The sequence below is a fragment of the Limulus polyphemus genome, unplaced genomic scaffold, assembly GCF_000517525.1.
Source record: "Limulus polyphemus unplaced genomic scaffold, Limulus_polyphemus-2.1.2 Scaffold4264, whole genome shotgun sequence".
In the NCBI taxonomy this organism is placed as follows: domain Eukaryota; kingdom Metazoa; phylum Arthropoda; class Merostomata; order Xiphosura; family Limulidae; genus Limulus; species Limulus polyphemus.
Window position 1 is genome coordinate 25191 of NW_013669874.1, and position 24029 is coordinate 49219.

The following is a 24029-nucleotide window of genomic DNA, read 5'->3' on the forward strand; positions in this document are numbered from 1 at the left end:
AAAATATTGGATATCATTCATCTTCCAAAGCTATGAGTAGTCTTTCAATGAGTTCATGTGTAGCTTGTACACCATGAAAATTAATTTTTTTTTTCCACAAAACTTAAAGAAAAATAATTTACAATTTGAAGATGATTTTTATAAAGCTAGGTCAGGTTCACTAATATACCAATGTATTGAATATACAGCAAAAGGTATAAGCATGAACCTTTGAACTGATATTAAATATTTTGGGGAGGTTTGCTGTCAGAGAGAGATTATTAGTTTGAATAGAAAGAGTGTGTGAGAACAGGATCACTTGTACTTCTGATATAGTGTGTTGATAAAATGGGTTTCCTTTCCTTTTTTGTTTAGACACATGCACATATTTGCATATACTCAATGTGTAGAAGAATTTGTTATAGAATATGGCTAACTTACTGGTGTTCTAGTTACACATTGTCATAGGTTGTTCATCTTTGGTGCTTCCCAAAGAAGGTGTCATTGCAATTCTGTGTAGTTTATTACTGTGTATGTTCTCTACTGAGATCAGCCGTGTAGAGATTGTTTATTTATGAGTTGAACAGATGTGATGTGGATAGTGTATGAACACTTGGACAGATGAGACTGTTGTTCTCTCTCTATAGTTTCACTCTCAGTTTTATGCAGGTGTTTTGTTTTGTTTTTTCTGAATAGCTCTCTCTAGATTTTACAGAATAGTGTTATGTGTCACCCCATGAACTTGTCTCATCAGCTTTGTGTTGAAATAACTAAAAATGATTTTTGCTTTGTTGTACTTTTTGTTCAGTCTATTTCTTCAACTCAGTCAGTGCCAGAGATTGAGATTTAATTCTGCATGACGTTTTCTGCCTTTCCTACTGGCATTGCAGTTCTTTTCCTCCATGCAAGATAATTGGTGCTTCACATAATGAGGAAAAATTGTCCATACACACACATACATATATACATTCTGATAATAACAGTCAGTTTTTGTCTACCTTGAAAATGCGTATGCAATCCATTACAGCAACGTAAACAAAAGATGGATGTTAAATATACTTTAGTAGACATTTTGTGCAACAACATATTAAAAGTGTATCAAAGTTTTTTAAAAAATCAAACATTAGGTCATAGAATAAAATTATAAGTTTATGTATTGATAGTATTAAGTAAGGTAAAGTTTAGCCCTAACTAAACTAAAGCAAAAAATATACTCAAATTACAGTGTTGATTTATCTTCTTTATCGAATATAAAACGTACGTAATAAAGGCTTAACTAACGTTAGGCCTAAGATGAGTAGATTTCTGTGTCTTTCTTTATAATTCTTTTGTATTTTTCTAGAAATCCTGTACTTAAAGAAGTACTGTTGCAATAAAGGCCACTAATTATGGGTCTCATTATATACACATCAGTTTTTTTAAATATACATGAACACAAACACGCACACATATATGTATATGTACGTGTTGTTACAAAAATTACATTCTAGTATCATAAAGTATTGAGGAAAATGAGTTGTTCACATAATTTTAGCTGATATTAAGTTACGATACCTATTAAGTGTTTTTATAAAAATGTCATATTAAATTTCTGGATCTTGTGGATTTTTTTATATTTTAATAGAAATACCCAAACATTTAAGTTACTGTAGAGCATTTACAAATTGTAGAATGTATTTTATTTATTTACATATGTAGCTACATGCATAAGTTTCAGGTACTTATATAAAGGTGGTTTTTTCAAGAATAAAATAATTATTCTGTTACAATTCCAACATGATCTTAACGTGCATGTATACCCAGCATTTTTATTTTTAGAAAGTTTGTTTAAAAATAATTTCCAGAAAATTCTGGCTTAGACTTATTAATCCCCTTATGTTAAAAACATATTTCTTTTTCTTTTGAATTTAGATAAATTGAAACTGTTATGTATGAAATAAGAATGGAGACTGTTTTATTTATTAGAAGTTCAGATGATGTGTTTATTTTAAACTGCCAGTTCTAGAACGTGTTTTCTGATATTTAAATATCTGTATTTTTAGTCATTTAATGATTGTTTGTCTATATAAAATTTCATTGGAAGAGATAATAGAATGCGAGAACTCGTAATAGTTGTTGTAATAGTTGCTTGATGAACAAGCCCCCAGGTGGATCATGTGAGCAGCAATTTTTGATTTAAAAAAAGTGTGTAGTACACTGAAGTCTTCAGTATATGTGTGTAGTACACTGAAGTCTTCAGTATATGTGTGTAGTACACTGAAGTCTTCAGTATATGTGTGTAACACACTGAAGTCTGCAGTATATGTGTGCAACACACTGAAGTCTGCAGTATATGTGTGCAACACACTGAAGTCTGCAGTATATGTGTGCAGTACACTGAAGTCTGCAGTATATGTGTGCAGTACACTGAAGTCATGCAGTATATGTGTGCAGTACACTGAAGTCAGCAGTATATGTGTGCAGTACACTGAAGTCAGCAGTATATGTGTGCAGTACACTGAAGTCAGCAGTATATGTGTGCAGTACACTGAAGTCTACAGTATATGTGTGCAGTACACTGAAGTCTACAGTATACGTGTGCAGTACACTGAAGTCTACAGTATACGTGTGCAGTACACTGAAGTCTGCAGTATATGTATCATTAAAAAAAACTAATGACTCATAATGAAAGTGGCTTTGTTTTGGAATTAATTTTTTCTTTACTGTGCAAATAAACAATTGTTTTCCCTACCTGGATGCATTGCCTGAAGATCTATTACACACAGTTAGGAAGTGTTGTGATTTTCCATTGTCATTCTTCCTTTATTTTTTGAGTGAAATTTGATAATTATTGCAAAGCTAACACACTTTTAATCAGTCTTTCACACGGTAAACTAATTTCTCTGTATTTATTTGTTTAAAAATCCACCCTGTACATGGCCTACTGTCAAATGACATCTTTAATGACAATTATGGAGGATTACATGAATTATAGAGGTTTGTTTAAAAATATTAGTGTTAGGTGAAATTCAGTGTTTAGTTTTGTTTCAGACGTTAATAAACAGCAAGTATTTTCATTCCAGTAAGTTATTTTTATTCATAAAACAGTATATTCAGTGAAATAAAAATAGAATGGATTCATTTCTGCTGATTCCACCTGCACCTGGTGATGAGTTTGAGAAGTGGTAGTGGCAACCAGCAGTCTGTATATTCTTATCGGTATAACATGTTATATGTCTGTACCTTGACGAGCTTTTAAAACAGATGGATGGCTAAATTTAATGATGACGTTTTTTAAATAGCACATTATTATGGAGTTGTAATGTTTTTATGTTTAATCATTCTGAAACATTATATGATTAGTTAATTATAAACAAAGAACATAGGTGTAGATTAGAATATTGAAAAAAAAGTAATTTGACCATTTTTTTTTCTTATTCAGTCCTGACATCTACAGAGTTTCTGGGAAATTTGAACTTCTTGATCGTATAATCCCTAAACTATACACCATGAACCACCGTATCTTGCTCTTCTGTCAAATGACATCTTTAATGACAATTATGGAGGATTACATGAATTATAGAGGTTTGTTTAAAAATATTAGTGTTGGGTGAAATTCAGTGTTACCTTGATCCTGTTTATTCATAAGTAAAGTTGTTGTATAATGTATATTAACACACACTTATCAAAGATATATATGTACAGGGTTTCCACACATAAAACATACTCCCACCCACATACATGAAGGATATGTACAGGGTTTCCACACATAAAACATACTCCCACCCACATACATGAAGGATATATACAGGGTTTCCACACATAAACATACTCCCACCCACATACATGAAAAATATGTACAGGGTTTCCACACATAAAACATACTCCCACCCACATACATGAAGGATATATACAGGGTTTCCACATAAAACATACTCCCACCCACATACATGAAGGATATATACAGGGTTTCCACATAAAACATACTCCCAACCACATACATGAAGGATATGTACATTCTCGAAATTAGGAAATTTCATTTAATAATTTTGATGACTGGAAACATTTGAGAAAACTACATAGGACTGGGATAATTCATCTACTCATTGGTTGCCTAGGCACCATTTAACTTAGGTTGCAACATTATGTACCATTGTTATTTTTTAAACCTGACAATATTCAGTGTCGTGTTTTTTTGCTTACAGAGATTATTTTATTTACTCATTGGTTGCCTAGGTACCATTTAACTTAAGTTGCAACATTGTGTACCATTGTTTTTTTTAAACCTAACAATATGCAGTGTCGTGTTTCTTTGCTCACCGAGATTATTTCATCCACTCATTGGTTGCATAGGCACCATTTAACTTAGGTTGCAACATTGTGTACCAGAGGTGAATTGCACGATGTATGATAACCATCAGTTCTTATGCAGCTTGATCCAGTCAGAAAGTGCCATACAACAGGGACTATGTCATAATTAGACGTTGACCAATTGGTACACGGGTTAGAAAAATCAATGGGTGAAGTACTACATTTGTGTAGAAAAAACATCTAAATAATTCTTGAAAATACCCATTAAAAATTAGTGAATTATTTCTGAATTTTATTCTATTGAGAGTGCATCTAGTAATAATGGGTAGAGATGTTGATTAGTTCTATGTAATCTACTCAGCTTTCCAAAGCAAGGTACGTCACGTCCACGGTTTTTATGATCACTCACTCATTCCACAATAGTTGGATTAATCAAGCCATATAATTATAATTTCCATTTAGCTATAACATTAATGAATGAGTAGTTTTTCAGTTTATTGAAGAATATTTTTGGACTAATTTTTTGTATATTGACGAGGATTTTTGTTGTACCTCAAGATTGGAAACCCAGTGTCATGAAGATAAATACAGAATAGTTACTGAGTTTCTTTTGTATAGAGTATATATATATATCTGTGTATATATGCAATTAAATATTCTTGCATAAGAGTTATTGAAAATGTATATTAATGTTAAAATATGTTTAAGTTCAACTTAAAGAAACATTAATTCCCTAAAATATATTATTCAAATGCTTTTAAAAATCATCAAGTTTATTTTTACTTTGGGTCTGTCAGACTTTTTGTTTAGTAAATGTTTTTCTTTTAAGATATTTCATTGAGGTATGAATAAATTAAAGATGTACCAGAAGTACTTGTATTTAAAAAAAAAATTAAATTATTTGCATAAACAACATTTATTTACGTACTAGGTTATATGTATTTGCGTCTGGATGGTACAACCAAAGCTGAGGACCGAGGTCAACTCCTGGCAAAGTTTAATGACCCCGGCTCTAAATATTTTGTGTTTCTTCTGAGTACCCGAGCTGGTGGACTGGGTTTGAACCTTCAAGCTGCAGACACTGTCGTTATATTTGACTCAGACTGGAATCCACACCAGGTTAACATTTTATTAGAAGACTATGAGAACAAATCTGTTCACTAAACTAGACCTATTTATTCAGTGTTGCAAAGTCATTGTGAATTAAACTAGTTCGTGCCGTAACAGTTAATGTATACATTATGCATTTGATAATGTTTAATTATCCCTTATTTTATGTTTCTTAGTATTATATAGGAGTTTCATTTTGTCTTAAAGTAGTGAATGAAGTTTATTTAAGTGGTAACCAAGGAAAATTTGACACGGTAAGCCTAAAGAAGTACCTCATATTTTAAAGATATTACAACTTGGAGTTATATAAATATGCGTATTTTTAAACTAAAATTATAGATAAAAATATATTAAACACTATTGAATGTGTAGTATTTAAAGAGACAAAAGGTGAGCTTGAAAAACTTGTTTAAAATTTCACAGCAAACTGCAAAAATTTTTTCGTACACAGACATTTGAATAAACCAGTATTAAATAAATAAAACAAATTTAGTCTTGGGAACTATTTTTACTTTTTATTTCTGAAAAATAAATGTAGTTTCATTGTTTTATATGTTATAATTTTCTTTTGAAAAAGTTGTCATCTTTAATTGAGGTGTAATAAATGTTTTTAATGATAGGATTTACAAGCTCAAGACAGAGCCCATCGAATTGGACAGCAAAACGAAGTACGGGTGCTGAGGCTGGTTACTGTAAACTCGGTAGAGGAGAGGATCCTGGCAGCTGCCAAATACAAATTGAACTTAGATGAAAAAGTCATTCAGGCTGGAATGTTTGATCAGAAGAGCACTGGAAATGAGAGACGACGGTTCCTGAAAGCTATTCTTTCTCAAGATGAAGGAGATGAAGAAGTTTGTGTCACATATTAAAGTATTTCTAATGTTTGATTTTTGTAATTTTAATAATTCAGTCGATTTTGATGAAAGGAAGTAAATTATTCAGACAACTTGACAGAGAGACAGTACCTAAAGTTGATTATATTACCTTTCATCAATTCCTTCTGAGTCTAATTTCACTGAAACATAGACTTCACTGTCTGATGAAGGGTGTCTGCCTGAAACATTACACAAAATAAAACAAGAAAAGTTTCATTTCGATGTGTCAATTTATTCTCTATCTTTTATCCATTAGTAAATTGCATGAAAACGTATTGTGATGTTATTCATGTGTAAAAATAAATAAATTTAAAACATTTGGTGCATTTGAATGTTATATAATCTTTCTTAACTTTCTATGCATTATAAAGATATTAAATGTAGTTATGATATTGATTTTTTGTTATTCTGAAAGTTTATTACATTTGAACCCGGCCTGGAGTATAGGTCACATAACTCTCAATTTAGAAGTCGTGGGTTTGAATTCCATCACTGAACATGTTTGCCCTTTCAGCCATGGGGGCATTATAATAGGACAATTAATCCTACTATTCATTTACAAAAGAATAGAGTAGCACAAGAGTTGGTGGTGGGTGATGTTGACTAGTCAATAACTACAAAGTTATGGATGACAAGTGCAGATAGTCCTCGTGTAGCTTTGTGCAAAATTCATTAGACAATAGACATTTGAACCCTAAGATTTTTCTTACTGAGAAATCATTACGTCAAATTTTGTTACGAGAACATATTGATGTGTTCTTTAATAAAACTGCTTTAGTTATTGTAATAGTCCTTTAATAACAATTGTCTTCTTACTTTTCATGAAGGAAGAAGATGAGGTCCCAGATGATGAAACTATAAATCAAATGATTGCTCGAAATGAAGAGGAGTTTGAATTATTTCAGGTAAGACTTTGTTCTGTTATTTAGATTGTGTGAAACTTGTGACATCCTGTATTATAAACCTGTTCAATTTTTTTTTCTCTGATTATCATATATTTTCTGAAACTTTTAATTTTAGAAAATGGACCTGGACAGAAGAAGAGAAGAAGCACGTAATCCAAAACGGAAACCTCGTCTTCTGGAAGAAGATGAGCTTCCAGCTTGGTTAGTGAAGGATGATGCTGAGGTAATATTTAGTTTTACCTTGATGTTTTAATAGTACTTCCTTTTAATATTGTTATCATCTCCTTTAGTCAGTGTGTTTAATATTAAATGTCGGCATGGGTAATCGTAAAACTTGAGCACCCATCGGGTTTTTAGTTACCTGACCCGACCCAGGATTTTATGCTTCCCAGATATCAGTAATTAATTTGAGAATTACAAAAATATGTATAAAATGTGACAATAATGCAGTTGTAAGCATGAGTCTACGAGCAGCATAATAAAGATGAGGTTGAAAAAGTCGATTTCAGGCTACACAAGTCTTTAGATCAGAAGAGAGGAAACACATACATATTATGTAGAGCACTTTACTATGTTTTATCTGCTTAAAATATTATTTTTTCACAGCAAGTATTTAGTTGCATTTGTTTGGCCATGCTAACCTCTATTTAATATGTGATGCATTTCAATAATTATAGTGTAACACTAGCAAGGCTATTTATTAAAGAGCGCACAATACATGTCTTCCTGCTGCATGTATTAACATAAGAAAAACATTGTCTTATCATGTTGAAGCTTTTATTATTAAAAACTTTGGTATGAAAAGAGTGTAGATAATTCAGCACACATTCAAAATGTACGTGTATATATATGTACAAATAGACTTTCAGATTTTGACATTTTTTGATAATGCAAAATTTCAAATTAAACAATACTGTGAGACAAAAAAAATTAATTCCTGGAGAAAGAAGAAAAACAGAAATGGGGTGATTGAAATCCTGTTAGCTGCCTACTTATTTTTCTACATGATAAATCTGGTTGCCAATTTTTCCCTCTCCAGGAAGTTTTTAGACCTGTAAGTTATTTTTATGCTTTGAATAACATAATTTTGACACTACTGAGAGTTGTTTTGAGTTTTGAAAATGCAATTCGTGCTTTTGTTGTGAAAAAATGAATGAATTTTTCAAAGTAATTATTGAATTTTTTCATTGAACCTAAGTGATGACAGCTAATTTCGTTAGGTGGAGAGACTGACTAATGAGGAAGAGGAAGACAAGTTGTTTGGACGCGGATCTCGTCAAAGAAAAGAAGTAGATTATTCAGACAACTTGACGGAGAGACAGTGGCTAAAGGTATAAGGGTGATTTTCTTTTTCTTTAAGATAATTCAACAGATTCATGTTGAAACATAATTAAAATCAAACAGGATTTTCTGGACATTTCAAGTGTTATAGGTGTAAGAGAACATGTTGAAGTTCTCTTATTAAGAATAGTATTTAAGAATGGTTCTTTTGTCTCAAGTAGACACCAGTTACTGTACTTAAAAACATCTAATCTAAGTGTGACTGTAGCCCTGCATCTACAGTTTTAAGAATTTTATAAATTATAATACAGAAATTTAGATATATTTTCCATATTGTCAGAAGGCTAAATGATAAATATAATTTCTATAATTTTAAAAAGAATTAAGGGGAAGAATGAGTCATTTAAGGCCTTCTGTATGCTAATTATCTTAACTGCTCATTAAATGTCACCTGTCACTGTTATCTAGGCCAATAGAAACCTGGCAATATTAATTCACCAGAATTTACATTCTATGAAGACTTCCCTAAATTAAAAAGTTTAAGAGAAATATACTAATATTTTATGCTTATTTATTTCTACTAGAATATTGTACAGCATAAGTTTCGCTGAAAAAACAATACTTGGTCACCGGTTTAATTGTGATTGTTGTCATTTATGTGCTATATTTACGAGGTCTTATTTAATTAATTAATTATATATATATTTATATATAATAATATAATTATATATATAAATATATTTTACAGGTTTAATTGAATATATTTAGTCTTTCAAGAATGTTCAGAGCGTTAAGGGTATCAGTTGATTTTTGACGTACGACATTTTAATTCATATAAAAGAAACTAGGGAAGCATTTGATAAATTTGTGAAGCTTTAATATGACCTCTTGTTTTTGATTATTTGCCCCAACAATAAGTTTGAAGGTATATAATTTTAAAAACTGGGTTTTGATACATTGTGTTACTTTTGCTTAACAACAGAACAAACAACCAACCAACCAACCAAATTTATTTTGAGTTATCTTGTTATTTGCGAGTTTAATAGATTTATTTAAGATTGCTATTAGGAAAGCACAGTTCTTTGCATGATTTATCTATGTTATTTTGTTTAATTGACATTTTATCGGTTTTGAAGTTTCATTTTCATCCATTTACAAGTTGCCGAGTTCATTAGTATGTTTTTTTTTTCTCTTTCATAGCTGCTTTTAATTTTATTAATTATGTTTGAAACAATTATATGTTAGGCTATTGAAGAAGGTAACCTTGAAGAGATGGAAACTAGACGCAGAGTAAGGAAACAGCAGCAAGCTCCCAAAAAACGAAAAAGAGAGCTGGAGTTTGATGACACAAAACCTAAAAAGAAACGTGGCAGGCCACCTTTGGAGAAAATGTCTCCAAACCCTCCAAAATTAACAAAACAAATGAAAAAACTGATCGATATTGTTATAAAATACAAAGACAGGTAAGAAGAAGAATTCATCAATTATACAGTTATTAGGGTTATAAGCATGAAACTTCAAATACTGTAAGTAATGATATATATTTCAAACCCAATGTGCAGCTATTAAAACTAGATGTACTTCTGCAAGGTCCCCGAAAGTGTTCTGTTTCAAGAGTAAATAAAACCAAAATTAAGAGTAACAAATATTTTTATTCCTTGCTTTCAAAGTTGATATGTCATGCTGAGTTGTAGCGTACAGAGTGAATAATTCTTCTTGGCCTGGTAATTAGGTCATTGAACTTGCAATATGTGGGTGGCAGGTTCGAATCCCCATCAGCTGTGGGGGTGTTATAAAGTGATGGTCAATCCCACTATTCGTTTGTAAAAGAGTAGTCCTAGAGGTCGAATTTGGTGGTGATGACTAGCTGCCGTCCCTCTAGTCTGTCATTACTAGCTTAGGGCCATCTAGTGCAGATAGCCCTTGAGTAGCTTCTTGTGAAATTCTAAACAAACCAAACCAAATATAATCACAATAGTAGCCTATTCCTGTATGGATTCTGTAATACGGGTTGAAACAGGTTTATAGCTACTAGATGTACTTCCACAGGGCCCTAGAAAGTGTTCTGTTTCAAGAGTAAAGAAAAATCAAAGTTAAGAGTAACAAATATTTTTATTTCTTGCTCTCAAAGTTCATATGTCATGCTGTGTTGCAGCCTACACAGTGCATAATTCTTATCATGATTCATGGCATGCACACATTTTACTCTACAAATTACAACGTTAAGCGTCCCTTATGTGACATAATTTTAATATCTACTGACTGACTGACAGACAACACACAACTGTATAGTAGTGTGCAATGGTTAAAACAGGTGACCCCTCCAGATAGCCTTTGGGCCCCCTTTCGAGGAAATTACTGTAAAACATAAAGCATATCCTATGTAATGAGAGATGTGATCTAAAGATTACATTTTCACAACTTCAAGTATTAAATTAGGTTATTTTTAAGACTGTTTCTGAGTCAGTAGGATGTTAGACTAGAGGATAATATATATATAAGGCTCAATTTATAGAAAATTATTTTTGTACTATCATTGTTTCTGTTTTTTCTGCAAAAAATCAAAGAAAATATAACTTGGTAAAATCATGAAATAAAAAGCACTTTGACGAGCATAATGATGTTTTAACAAATAAACAACTTAACTACACTACACTAACTTAAATAATCAACTTACTTGTGCAAGAAGATTACTCAGTATGTGTGATAGCCAGCATAGATCCAAATACTTCAGGAAACCACAATGATTGACTCACTCTACCACCTAGAAACAACTATCTTCTTGATGCTCTATTGAACCCCATATTTATAATTTACCCCCAAATGTAACAGAAAATATGGTGTAAAATTCCCTACAATTTTCCAGGTGTCATAAACATATCTGATCTTAGTGTCATCATTATGACCTGCAGCTCCCTCTAACTAACAAACAAATTACAACATTAAAAAATAATTTATAACGGTAAGATACTATTATTGATTCCTTAATAATTTATAAAAATCTTACAGAGGCATTTAGTTCAGGATAAAGACATTAGCCGTAGTGTACTGGGGTTTCATTTCTAGTTAATTTGCTTTATTCAGCTGTAGGTTTTCAGTGTTACTGTACTTCTTTTGTATACTTAAAAACACAGCAGAGACTTGAGTTTAGATATATTTGTGGTAGACACAGCACAGATAGTTCATTGTGCTTGATAACAAAAACAAATGCATTTTTGAAAGTAATGTGGGGGAAGTATCTTATTTTTTTTACTAAGTTGAAATTTATCTGAATGACATTTTTGTGTTTCACAGCAAAGCACATATTTGCTGATAGACTAGCTAGCAAAATTAAAAATTGTTTGGGACATTTTTTGGGTGTAAAACTACACACATACATTAAGTAGAAACAGCGCTGTAATTTATTAGTTGCCAAGAAAACTACTTACATAATGAAAATTACAACCTATTTTAAAACCTTTTCCTCATTAGGCTTAAACTTGTTTTATATAACGACATATACTGGTGAATAAACTTGTAGAAATAGCTGTAAACATAAAATGCATTAGTTATCGATTATGTGCCTTTTTTATTTTTAGTATCTTCGTTCATAATATTCTTTTAACTTAAATTCTCTCCTTTCGCCAGCAATTAGTCATCAGATCTTATAGACTTTGATGTCTTATGTATATACAAGAATTTAATTAGTATACCACGTTTTGCTTGCTGTTTTGATCCCATTACTTTTTTAAGGTATCCATTAGTGGAAAATTAAATCGGATATTAGAAACAATTTCTTTTACCAATTATCCTTTTAATATATTAAAATTCTTTGCGTATCAACAGCGATGATCGGGTGTTAAGTGAAGCATTTATGTTGCTTCCACCGAGAAGAGAGTTTCCAGACTATTATGCTGTTATCAAGAAACCTGTGGATCTTCGCAAGATTAGGGTATGTCTTCTAACTGTAGTAATAATAGTAAACATACTCACACATATTGCTATTATCATCTCATTCTTGTATTTGTTATATCTACCTATTTATAAAACTCTTGATGGTTTATAGGTTGATGTTAAACACTAAGAGTGGAAAAATTTTAATTTATTAATGTTTTGTAATTTTTAAAAACGAAACACACCAAGTGTTGACAAGCTGCCTTCCCTCTAGTCACCACTTCCAAATTTTAGGGATGATAAGCATAGATATTCCTTGAGTAGCTTTATACAAAATTCAACAAAAAAGAACATTATTTCAAATATTTTCCATTAAAAGATATGTGATGGGTATCTTTATTTCATTAAAACGTACACGATGGTTATCTTTATCTCATTAAAACATACACAATGGTTATCTTTATTTCATTAAAACATACACAATGGTTATCTTGATATTTCACTAAAATGTACACGATGGTTATCTTTATTTCATTAAAACATACACAATGGTTATCTTGATATTTCACTAAAACATACACGATGGTTATCTTTATTTAATTAAAACATACACAATGGTTATCTTGATATTTCACTAAAACGTACATGATGGTTATCTTGATATTTCATTAAAACATACACAATGGTTATCTTGATATTTCACTAAAATGTACATGATGGTTATCTTGATATTTCACTAAAACGTACACGATGGTTATCTTGATATTTCATTAAACGTACACGATGGTTATCTTGATATTTCACTAAAACGTACACGATGGTTATCTTTATTTAATTAAAACATACACAATGGTTATCTTGATATTTCACTAAAACGTACATGATGGTTATCTTGATATTTCATTAAAACATACACGATGGTTATCTTGATATTTCACTAAAATGTACACGATGGTTATCTTGATATTTCATTAAAACATACACGATGGTTATCTTGATATTTCACTAAAACGTACACGATGGTTATCTTGATATTTCACTAAAACGTACGCGATGGTTATCTTGATATTTCACTAAAACATACACGATGGTTATCTTGATATTTTATTAAAACGTACACGATGGTTATCTTGATATTTCATTAAAACATACACGATGGTTATCTTGATATTTCATTAAAATGTACACATTGGTTATCTTGATATTTTATTAAAACATACATGATGGTTATCTTGATATTTGTGTCTTGTGTAAAACCATTATACCAGATTTTCATTATTTACTACTAAGTATTTTTGAATAGAATAATAGCAGGTAAGGGAAATGTGCAACTGTGTTATTAACAATGTCTGAGGCTTTAGATCCCATTATCCTATAACATACATATAATTTTGTGATGCTTTAATCAGCAAAGAATTAGAGAACACCGTTATCGTAACCTGGATGATCTGGAAAATGACTTCATGGTTATGTGCAAGAATGCCCAGACGTATAACGTAGAAGGTTCTATGATCTACGAGGACTCTATCGTTCTTCAATCGGTCTTCACCAGTGCAAGAGAAAGGCTCGAAAACGATGGAGACTTGGCCTTGGCTGGCATGGAAGAGGAAAGTGAACCTGAAAACCCTGATGATCTGAATAATGTAAGTTTCCTTCCAGTAAGTGATGTGGTTAACGTTACATAACTCTACAGCCTAAGTTTATTTTTCAGTTAGTTTTGATTTGAAAACTTAAGCACATATGTCAATGTTTACAGAATAAAAATAATTTAGTCTATTAGTAGACAAATAGTTTTTGAGAAATTCCAAATTACCTTTAATATTTGACTAACAATGAACTCACATTTTCAGCCTTAATGGCGAAACGTACTGATTTGCATTTAGGCTTGGTTGAAGTAGTTTAATATATAACTTTTAGTTTTGAAAGTATTATTATAAATAGCTTTAAAAAGGTTTGAGAGTGAGTGTTGCTCCACAATGAATGGTTGTAATTTGAACCTTTGTATTCTCTTAACTATCACTGATTTTTTCTGAGCCTAATTCCATTGTAAAACAGTCTTTACTACCTGAAAAAAAGTGTCTGCTCAAAACGTCGCAAAATATACCAGAAAAAAGTTTTCATTTAGATGTGTCAATTTATTCTTTATTATTTCTGATTCAAGCCTTAAAAAGAACGTAATGTGCATTCTAATCCACAAGGCTTTCCAGTTGTGCAGTAATGTTGTGTGTTGTTATAATGAAAATCAAAACAGTGTTACTGAAGATTGATTTTCTGTTGAAAGTTCTAAACAGTGTAATAAGGAAGTACAGTGAGAATAACAACACTGTTATTTGTAACATGCAAAGTTGTCTGTTGACTCTCATTCTAATGCATCTAGCCAGACACACTTGTAACTTAAAGAAAAAAAAAAAGTTATTTTCCCAAAAGGGAGCCAAAGTCTGCCTAGAGGGGTCACCTGTTTTAACCATTCACACCAATATACAGTAGGATGTGTTGTCAGTCAGTGGGCCCAGCATGACCAGGTGGTTAGGGAGTTCAACTCCCAATCTGCAGGTTGCAAGTTTCGAATCCCTGTCCCACCAAACATGCTCACCCTTTCAGCTGTGGGGGCATTATAACGTGACAGTCAATCACACTATTTGTTGGTAAAAGAGTAGCCCAAGAGTCGGCAGTGGGTGGTGATGACTAGCTGCCTTCCCTCTAGTCTTACACTGTTAAATTATGTATGGCTAGTGCAGATAGCCTTCATGTAGCTTTTCACGAAATTCAAAACAAACAAACAGTCAGTAACACTAAAATGATGTCACATAAGGGACACTTAATGTTGCAATTTGTACTGTCATGATGTAAGTAAAATGTATGCATGCCACGAATCACAAGAAGAATTATGCACTCTGTAGGCTACAACACAGCATGACATATGAACTTGAAAAATAAGAAATAAAAATACTTGTTACTCAATTTTGGTTTTATTTACTCTTAAAACAGAACAGTTTCAGGGACCTTGCACAAGTACATCTAGTATGAAACTATTACCCAGAAGTTCAACAGGTAGAACCTTTGAAACACATATCATAGAACATGCAAATACAGGAAAGAAAGCGAAATCTTCTGTCCATTTGCATGATTGGCCATGCGGTACCCCAGTAAACCAACACTAAGGTAATAAGATGTAGTTAAATTAAATTCCGATCAAGGAGTCTCTATATATTAAATTACTTCAACCACACCTTTAACATGTTAATGGTTTAACTAGTCCTTATTTTTTGAGGTTTTATACGTGAAAAAGAATATTTAGTACAAACTTTCTTGTAGCTTTTTTAAGTATTGTACTTTTTTTTTTTTACATTGCATATGACATAAAGTTAAACTGAACATGACCTCAAATGAATCTGAACTATAGTTCAGCTGCTTGATTTTGAAAACTAATAAATACTGTTTTAACAGTTTATATGTTAATATTGGTTAGGGTGGTGCTGATGACGACCAGCAAGACGACTGTGATGACGATGAAGAGGAAGAAGAAAGTCAAAGTATGAAAGTGAAAATTCGGCTGAGCAAGGGTGCTGATGGTCCTTCCAAAAAACTAATGAATGTAGGTAGAAGTTTCAGTTTGGATATTACAGACCACTGACAACATTGCATGTAAAAATGAAGGAAAGTGTAAGTGGCTTGTAGTAAAACGTTCAAACCTTTATATTTAAAACTATGTAATATATGTATACCAGGAAGAGTGCCTGAAAAAGCTTAGATTAAAAACTATTGCTGTAAATAGTGCCTACTTGCACTATTTTGAGTCTTAAAACATGCACTGTTTATTTGATGCATATGTACCTGTGCTGTTAAGCCTCACTTTTGTGTGGCGTTGACTTCATATATTTCACTACTGCTCTCCTAACTCTTTGTCCCCCAGTGAGACAGCAGTAAGTTTATGGACTTGCAATGCTAAAATCTGGGGTTCAATTCCCCCACAGTGAGCCCAGCAGATAACTCTATGTGGCTTTGTTTTAAAACTAAACAAACCTCCTAACCCTCATTCAGGCTGCCAAACTCAAACTGTTTGTTTAATTGTTTATCCATTAAAACTTTATCTTTGAGGGGAGGGGAATCAATTTATAAAAACTCAATTGACCACATTCTTCTCCTTTTGCAAAAAAGAATTGATCCTCAAGACTATGTCGAGTTGAGTACTAGGTGATGATTCCAGGGGTTGCATCAATAGGTGATGACCCCTCAGGTGAGGAAGTAGAAAAGTTCCATCATTGATGTTACCAGTTGCCTTCTGGTTATATACTGTCTTTCAGATTCCCCATCTTTTGCTTTTAATGGATAAACTTAATGGTACTCTGATTTACAGCAGTCTTATTCCTTCTGAATGTCAAAGAAGAACTTTCACAGTATCTGTGGGATAAACCAGCATGTTCTGTGACAGTATCTTTCTGTTGGTATATCTTACACACCAAAAAGGTTGCTCCACCAATGGAGCTAAAAGGTTAACCCATGAACAATATGGAACCTTTGAACAACTTAAACTACCACACCCTCAGTTTTCTTATTTTCCAGTGCTCGTACTTTTATTGTAGTTTCTGTTATCTTGTTATACTAAATTTTTGGGACTAAAATCTCATATTTTTAGAAAGAAACTTGTATTTGAATGAATGAGGAGGACTTTTGTTGAGAATTTCTCATGGAGGACCGTCTTCTGACTTTGATGTACTGCACTTAAGAAGTGAGAGATTTCTTGTGTAGCTCTAAGGTGAAGTTCAACATACAGTTTTTTTTTAATTTATGTACCAACAAAATAGACTTTAGAATTAAAATCGTATTATATTACTTTACTCTGTTACTTTTTTTTTTGAAACTAGAAACAAAACTAAAACACACAACTGTCATTAGCTCTAGAGTCTGTTTTGGATCACATATTTCTTGTGTGATTGTGATTAAAAACATGGTGTGTATTTTATCTTTTTTTTTTCTTGTAAAAAGACATTTCTTTTTAATTCACATTCCTTTTAAATTGTCTGTTATGGATTTCAAATGAGAGGCATATAAAAATAGTATTTTACATTCATTATTTGTCTCCCACAAGCCTCTGCTCAGTAGGCCTTTTCGTCAGTAATAGACCTTGTTAGCTGGATTGGACAGTGAGAGATAAAAGTCTTACTTGAACACTATATATTTATACAGTACAACAACTGAAATGCTATTTTTACACATTTCCTGATATTAAACTTGAATTGACTAATCAAGAAGGTCATGTGTGTGTGTGTGGTATGGGGGGGGTACTTTTGTCACAAACATTAGGCCTAATGGTTTCCAATGCTATTCATTTTCGAACCAGTTGTATCATTCAGGGTGCATACGCATCCTTGAAATTGAGAATGCAATTTCAAGAGCTTGCAAACGGGCCTTTTTTTTTAGCAAAAGTATTTGAAAATATTATAATAGCAGAATGTATTGATATATGTAACTTTGATGCATGTTGTGGAGTTGAGCGTAATAAATAAAGTCCTTCTTTTCTTTTTATTCTACATTCATATGTTGACCAAATAAATAGGAATTTTATAAAATTTCAGTGGAATCCAATTGATTTTGATGTAGACTCTATCTTGTAAAAAGTGCTTGAAACACATTCTGAGAGTGCTTGAAATTGATCTGAGCAATTCAGTATGAACCATGACCATTATTCAACATGAATGGGGCTTTATGAGAATGTGTGAGAAATATTTATAAACTTAAAATGACATAGTGTTTTTACGACAGCAGAAGTCACTTGACGCTAGTAACACGTCATGAGATTCTAGAAGGTTCATGTCTGTTTGTGGCAACTCTAGTATTCTCTACGCGCCCTCTATTTTTTATATATATAAGCCGGCAAATGAAGTGACAGCATAATAGATAATAGCAGACAGAGAGATGGAAGATATAGATGGACAATTGAGTCAAGTGCGTGAATCGTTCTTTGTGAATTATAGCGTGTGTTTAAGTTAAAGTGACTGTGGAAATTAAGTGTATTGCAAAGTTGAGTTGAGAAAGAATAAACTAGTTTTATTTAAGAAAAAACTTGTATCGCTGAAATTTATCTGAAAGAATTTCTACGGAAAATTAGCAAACGAACACAGAGACGTAACAGTGTAAAAAAAACAAAAAACGATTTTTTTTTGTTATATAATTTCACACTGCTTGTGTTATAACTTAGATAACCAAATTAACTCTTTAAGTATCATCTCTGCTGCTAAGCCTAAGTTTGGGCAACAGATCTGACAGCGTCATTTATCCAAGTTGATGTCATACATTCCTTTGTTAAATACGTTTACTTCCCATTTACCTAATCATATTAAAGAACTTGGAACTATGTTGTATACGTACATTTACCCATGTTACACTTAATTTAAGTTATCCTATTGGATAGATATTTTAAGATTTCATAGCTTTTCGGTAGTTCTACTTTATTTATACATCCTCTGTTACTGGTGTGATCATTGTCAAGTAGACAAAGCTTCGACTGAATCATAACGTAAAAGAACTTATGTTTTAGCCTAAATTACACCAGCTATTGAAACTTTGAGCAAATAAAATTTTCAGAAAAAAAAAAATACTGAAAAGCTCGAATTCTTCGAATTAGTTGCGCTGTAAATAGTAGTTTCATATACACTTTGTCTGTCCATCAGTGAAGTGTTTGAATTATATGAATGGCTAATTTATCAATGAGTTTTTAAATTAGGATACTTACTGCTAATTTGACTTATGTCTGTGTGAAGAGACTATTAATTCTACTGCCGGAAGCAGGCACTTTCGATACACTTAATCTAATAGGCCTAGTGCAATTTATATTAAGAAACACTGGCACACCTATCCAATATTTAAAAATTTTTTCAGTGGTGTAGGTATGGAGGACATTATATCCCTAAGAAAGTTTGGGTAAAAAAAAAATTCAAAAATTTAAATATCTTAATAAACATTGTCTCTTAGATCAGCAGGAAGCTTGTTGCTAGTGTGTGCATGACTACTGTTTAATCAGCAGGAAACTTGTTGCTAGTGTGTGCATGACTACTGTTTAATCAGCAGGAAACTTGTTGCTAGTGTGTGTGCATGACTACTGTTTAATCAGCAGGAAACTTGTTGCTAGTGTGTGTGCATGATTACTGTTTAATCAGCAGGAAACTTGTTGCTAGTGTGTGTGCATGATTACTGTTTAATCGGCAGGAAACTTGTTGCTAGTGTGTGCATGATTACTGTTTAATCGGTAGTAAACTTGTTGCTAGTGTGTGTGCATGATTACCGTTTAATCGGTAGTAAACTTGTTGCTAGTGTGTGCATGACTACTGTTTAATCAGCAGGAAACTTGTTGCTAGTGTGTGCATGATTACTGTTTAATCGGCAAGAAGCTTGTTGCTAGTGTGTGCATGACTACTGTTTAATCAGCAGGAAACTTGTTGCTAGCGTGTGCATGACTACTGTTTAATCAGCAGGAAGCTTGTTGCTAGTGTGTGCATGATTACTGTTTAATCGGCAAGAAGCTTGTTGCTAGTGTGTGTACATGACTACTGTTTAATCAGCAGGAAACTTGTTGCTAGTGTGTGCAGGACTACTGTTTAATCAGCAAGAAACTTGTTTCTAGTGTGTGTGCATGATTACTGTTTAATCAGCAGGAAACTTGTTGCTAGTGTGTGCATGACTACTGTTTAATCAGCAGGAAACTTGTTGCTAGTGTGTGTGCATGACTACTGTTTAATCAGTGGGAAGCTTGTTGCTAGTGTGACTGTTTAAAGAACTTTAGTACCTGGTATTTCGACCTCCTCGAAATAATTCTGACTACAGCACTGGGTGTTTTAGAGATTCTAATTGAGTTGGACATTTCTGGTCATTGTTTCTGTTTTAGGTGTGTAATGTTACATTAGATGCATACAGGGCTTGCGTATAACAAAGTGATAAAGCCATGAATATAAATAGTGGGTGGAAACTTTGAAATCATTGACCGACTGTTTTTTTGAAACATGAATTATAATTTCTAACAGCCACTTTTGTATTGTAGGAAAAGGCAAAAAGGAGGAAAGGACGACCTAGCAAACGATATGTCAGTGATGATGAGGACTCAGATGAAAGTGATGAGGTAATAACTGTACTTTAGATCAAATTTCTCAAAACTAGGTGGGAATCATGAATCTAAAAATGTGTCTTAATGATAATCTGTTTTCCTATTTCTTGAATATTCTGTACTGTGGATGGTAGTTGGGAAAATCTTCACTAATTTTTTATTAGGTTTATAATGTGGCATTATTTTATCGAGATTAAAGGCACTTTATGGAATGTGGTGCTAAGTACTCTGCTGCCTCTCTTATCGACACGCTCATAACTATGCACTATTCCAACATCACAATTTCCATTGTAATAAAAGCATCTAACCAAGGTAGGCTAGATTACTCTTAAATCACTAATCTTACTAGACATTGCACTCTACAGAAATATTTACTTCCAAAGGCATAAAAGATCCATTGTAACTGAAGATTTGATGAGTCTGTAGTCAAATGGGATTTCTGTGATTCTAATGGAATGCGACTGAATCTTGTGGACGATTGTCAGCTTCGATTCTTTATTTATTATCTTGTTAACAGTATTAGAAGATATTCCCATCTACATTGCAGTGGATTTTGGGTCCAAGTGCCCCTTTTTACACAACCAAAGTGATCCAGGTATGGCCTAATGGTTAGCATGTCCAGTGTGTTAATCGGAAGATTCATAGTTTGTGACCTTATTGCCACAAAAATGTGCTTCTCACATTGGGGCCACAGTTGCACAATAAAGTTAATGGTCGAATTCTGTCAGACAAGAGCTGGTTGTGGGTTCTGTTGACTGTGTGCCTTCCCTGTAGTCTAGCAATTCATAATTAAGGATGGTTGAGCTCATTCTGTAACTTTTTGTAAAAATCATAACTTAGGCCATTGTACTGATGTGTGGCTATCATAAACACTGTTGTGCAAGTTTTTACACATCTTAAGTTATTCAATTAAAAGAGTGATTATCCTCTAAAATACCCATTTCCTTTTTCGGAATCCCGTTATCACTTCGTTTTTCTATCCGAGTTTCACCTAATTGGTTTTTCAGTTTGGGAAAAACTTGCGACTCTTTTTCTTAGTTGTGCAAAAATAAGATCAGTACATATAATGTGACTTAGATTTGCAGGATGAAAACATGATTTTACATAAAACACCTTGACTTCACACATCTTATGTTAGGGATACAAGATAAACTTGGATTTGCCTCATTCCAAAATAGTTTGTACCTAAATTTAACTTATTTTAAGATAGCATAAACTTTGGTTCATAAATATAAATCATTATCCTCTTCATTACAGTTTAACAAATATAATTTCTTTTCAGGCACATTGTGCTACTATATTGAGAGTAAAAAAACACAAAAACCAACGTTTTTGGTACAATGAAAGGGAAAATATTTAGTTTTACTTTCAGCCGACTAGTTTCAGTAACAGCCCTGATGATGGTAACTGTGTTACCAAAACGTAATACAGTTAAACAAATCAAAATACCCTTAAATTTTCACCTTTAGAGAAATAAAAGTTAACTTAACACTTCAATAGAAGTATTTGATTTCTGAATAGCATTGAAATTCTTTGTTTTCAGTGAGAGGTGGATTATGAAGTTTCTAAAGAAACGGCCAAGTCTCAAGAAGGAGCTATGTTTCCATCGTCTTTGTAACATTGTTGAGCTTCACAACCTGCTTATTTATAGTTCAAATAGAATATAATGTTAAAATTGTACATTGTGAGTCTCTGCAAATTTGTAGCGTGTGTGTAATAATTATTGAATTACAACACTTTGCTTGTGAAATTCCACTTTTTCCTAAATAGGCTTATTCTAAGGTGGCTTAAGTATTACGATAAATATCATGATTTTTAATTATGAACTTACATTTGTTGGATCACTTAATGTTTACATGTTAAACAGACATTTGCTTCTAATTATTAAAGCCATGTTTTAACAAGTACTAATTACACAGTAATCTTCAAGGAGCTTTTCAAAGTTGTCGTTAGGGTTAAGAGAATCAATCGCAGATTGGTGGTTGATATGTCTAGTGTAAATTGTAGTCATGAATATATGTGCAGTAACATGTATAAGAAAATTTTAGATTTTATGTAGTTAAAACATTCCACATCACAACCTTGTTTTGTTGTTACTAATTAAATAAAAGGTATGTGATGAAAGACAACATAAAAATAGCTCAAGTCGCTTCAACATAAAATAACAACTGTAGACAGTGATTAGTACAGGAATCTTTTAACAAGACTAAATTAAACTAATTTGTTTATACCTGTTTGACTGCAACCTTTCTGTGGTACTTTTCACTGAGAGTTCACAATCTTAGGTTTACTTGCACTTTGTTTTTTTGTGTATTTACTGATTTTCTTGAATCTGAGGCATGGTTTGTTGAATTTTTAACATGCTATTTTTATTTGTTATCATCATCATTGACTTTCTACTTGCCATGATTCAGCTTGTAATTTTTTTCCGTTATTTACAGTACAGATTAAATTTGAATTTCTATTACTATAAATAAAATAACCTATATCTCCAAAATTTATCTTTATGAACTCAATATTTTACTACTGAAGCTGCTTGAGGAGCTTAATGACTATTGACAACTTACCAGTTTGTTAACTGGATTAGCAAACTTGTTGATAGCTTCTGACAGAGGTGTAACAGTGAAATATTGAGCTTATAAAGAACGTTTTTGGCGATATAGATTTTATAATTTTATTTATATTAATAGAAACATCTAGTAATGAGTTTTAGTTATTAACTTCAGAATGTTGATTTAACTCTGAAGACAAAAACATTGCAATGTAAGGTTTCAAAGTATTTCTTTGCTTAGGCTTGTCCATGTTTTATGAAATATGTAACGTGCCACTGTAAAAAAAACAAAAAACAACAACCCACATTATAGCTCTTTTTATACTTCATTGGATGTCAACTTATCGACATTTATAAAACAGGAGTAAAAACCAATAACTGATAAATAATTATGTAAAGTTCAACACAATAAAGTACACATTTTCTTTGTAGTAAAAGGTTTAATAACATTTTATTCATTGATTAAACAACTTTTCTTCGAAGTTATTACCAATATGTAGAGAGGAAGAAGTCTTGTTAAATCTTGATGATTTCAACAAATACACAATATCTAAATATTTAACATTACACGCATTTACTGATCTGTTAGTAGATCTGAAAGGAGTTTATAGGCCAATGTTAAATATACTGTTACAGCATAAATTAGAAAAATAAATGGTAACTTTGAAAACATATGTGTATTTCACTTACAGAAAAACCTGCTTGTTTATAAAAATCCCATGTTGTTTCAGTCACTAGTTGGAGTTTGGAAGTCCATAATAAGATAAAATTATAATTTTCCTTTCTGTTAGCCAACCAGTGTCTCAGTGTCAAAGTTACGATGCTAACAATAATGTTTCGACACACACGTTGGGCAGAGCACGGATAGCTCGTTGGTGTAGTTTTGTGCTTAAAAACCAAACTTTCCGTTAATGTCTAAACTATCTCAGTTGCATGTTGGAATTATATTATATATAAAAGTTTTAGAATTAATATTGAAAGTTACCATTTAGTTATTTTTTAAAACCTAAGAAAATTTCATTGTTTTCAATATCATCGTTTGAGATAATTAACAGAAAAGGTCAGTG

At 32.2% G+C, this 24029-nt stretch overlaps 1 protein-coding gene across 1 annotated transcript in view; it reads left to right on the top strand.

Moving 5' to 3' along the window:
• LOC106470880 (probable global transcription activator SNF2L2) overlaps window positions 1–22237 on the top strand; it is a 43956-nt gene extending 21719 nt beyond the window's left edge. Inside the window, exons 13-24 of the mRNA XM_022399518.1 lie at window positions 3401–3543; window positions 5201–5388; window positions 6000–6230; window positions 7082–7159; window positions 7275–7382; window positions 8380–8490; window positions 9686–9903; window positions 12266–12371; window positions 13723–13956; window positions 15783–15976; window positions 20349–20426; window positions 21955–22237. Coding sequence (XP_022255226.1) covers window positions 3401–3543; window positions 5201–5388; window positions 6000–6230; window positions 7082–7159; window positions 7275–7382; window positions 8380–8490; window positions 9686–9903; window positions 12266–12371; window positions 13723–13956; window positions 15783–15947 — 1582 coding nt within the window. The 3' untranslated portion in view covers window positions 15948–15976; window positions 20349–20426; window positions 21955–22237. The remainder of the gene's footprint in view (window positions 1–3400; window positions 3544–5200; window positions 5389–5999; window positions 6231–7081; window positions 7160–7274; window positions 7383–8379; window positions 8491–9685; window positions 9904–12265; window positions 12372–13722; window positions 13957–15782; window positions 15977–20348; window positions 20427–21954) is intronic.
• Window positions 22238–24029: the final 1792 nt, after the last annotated feature.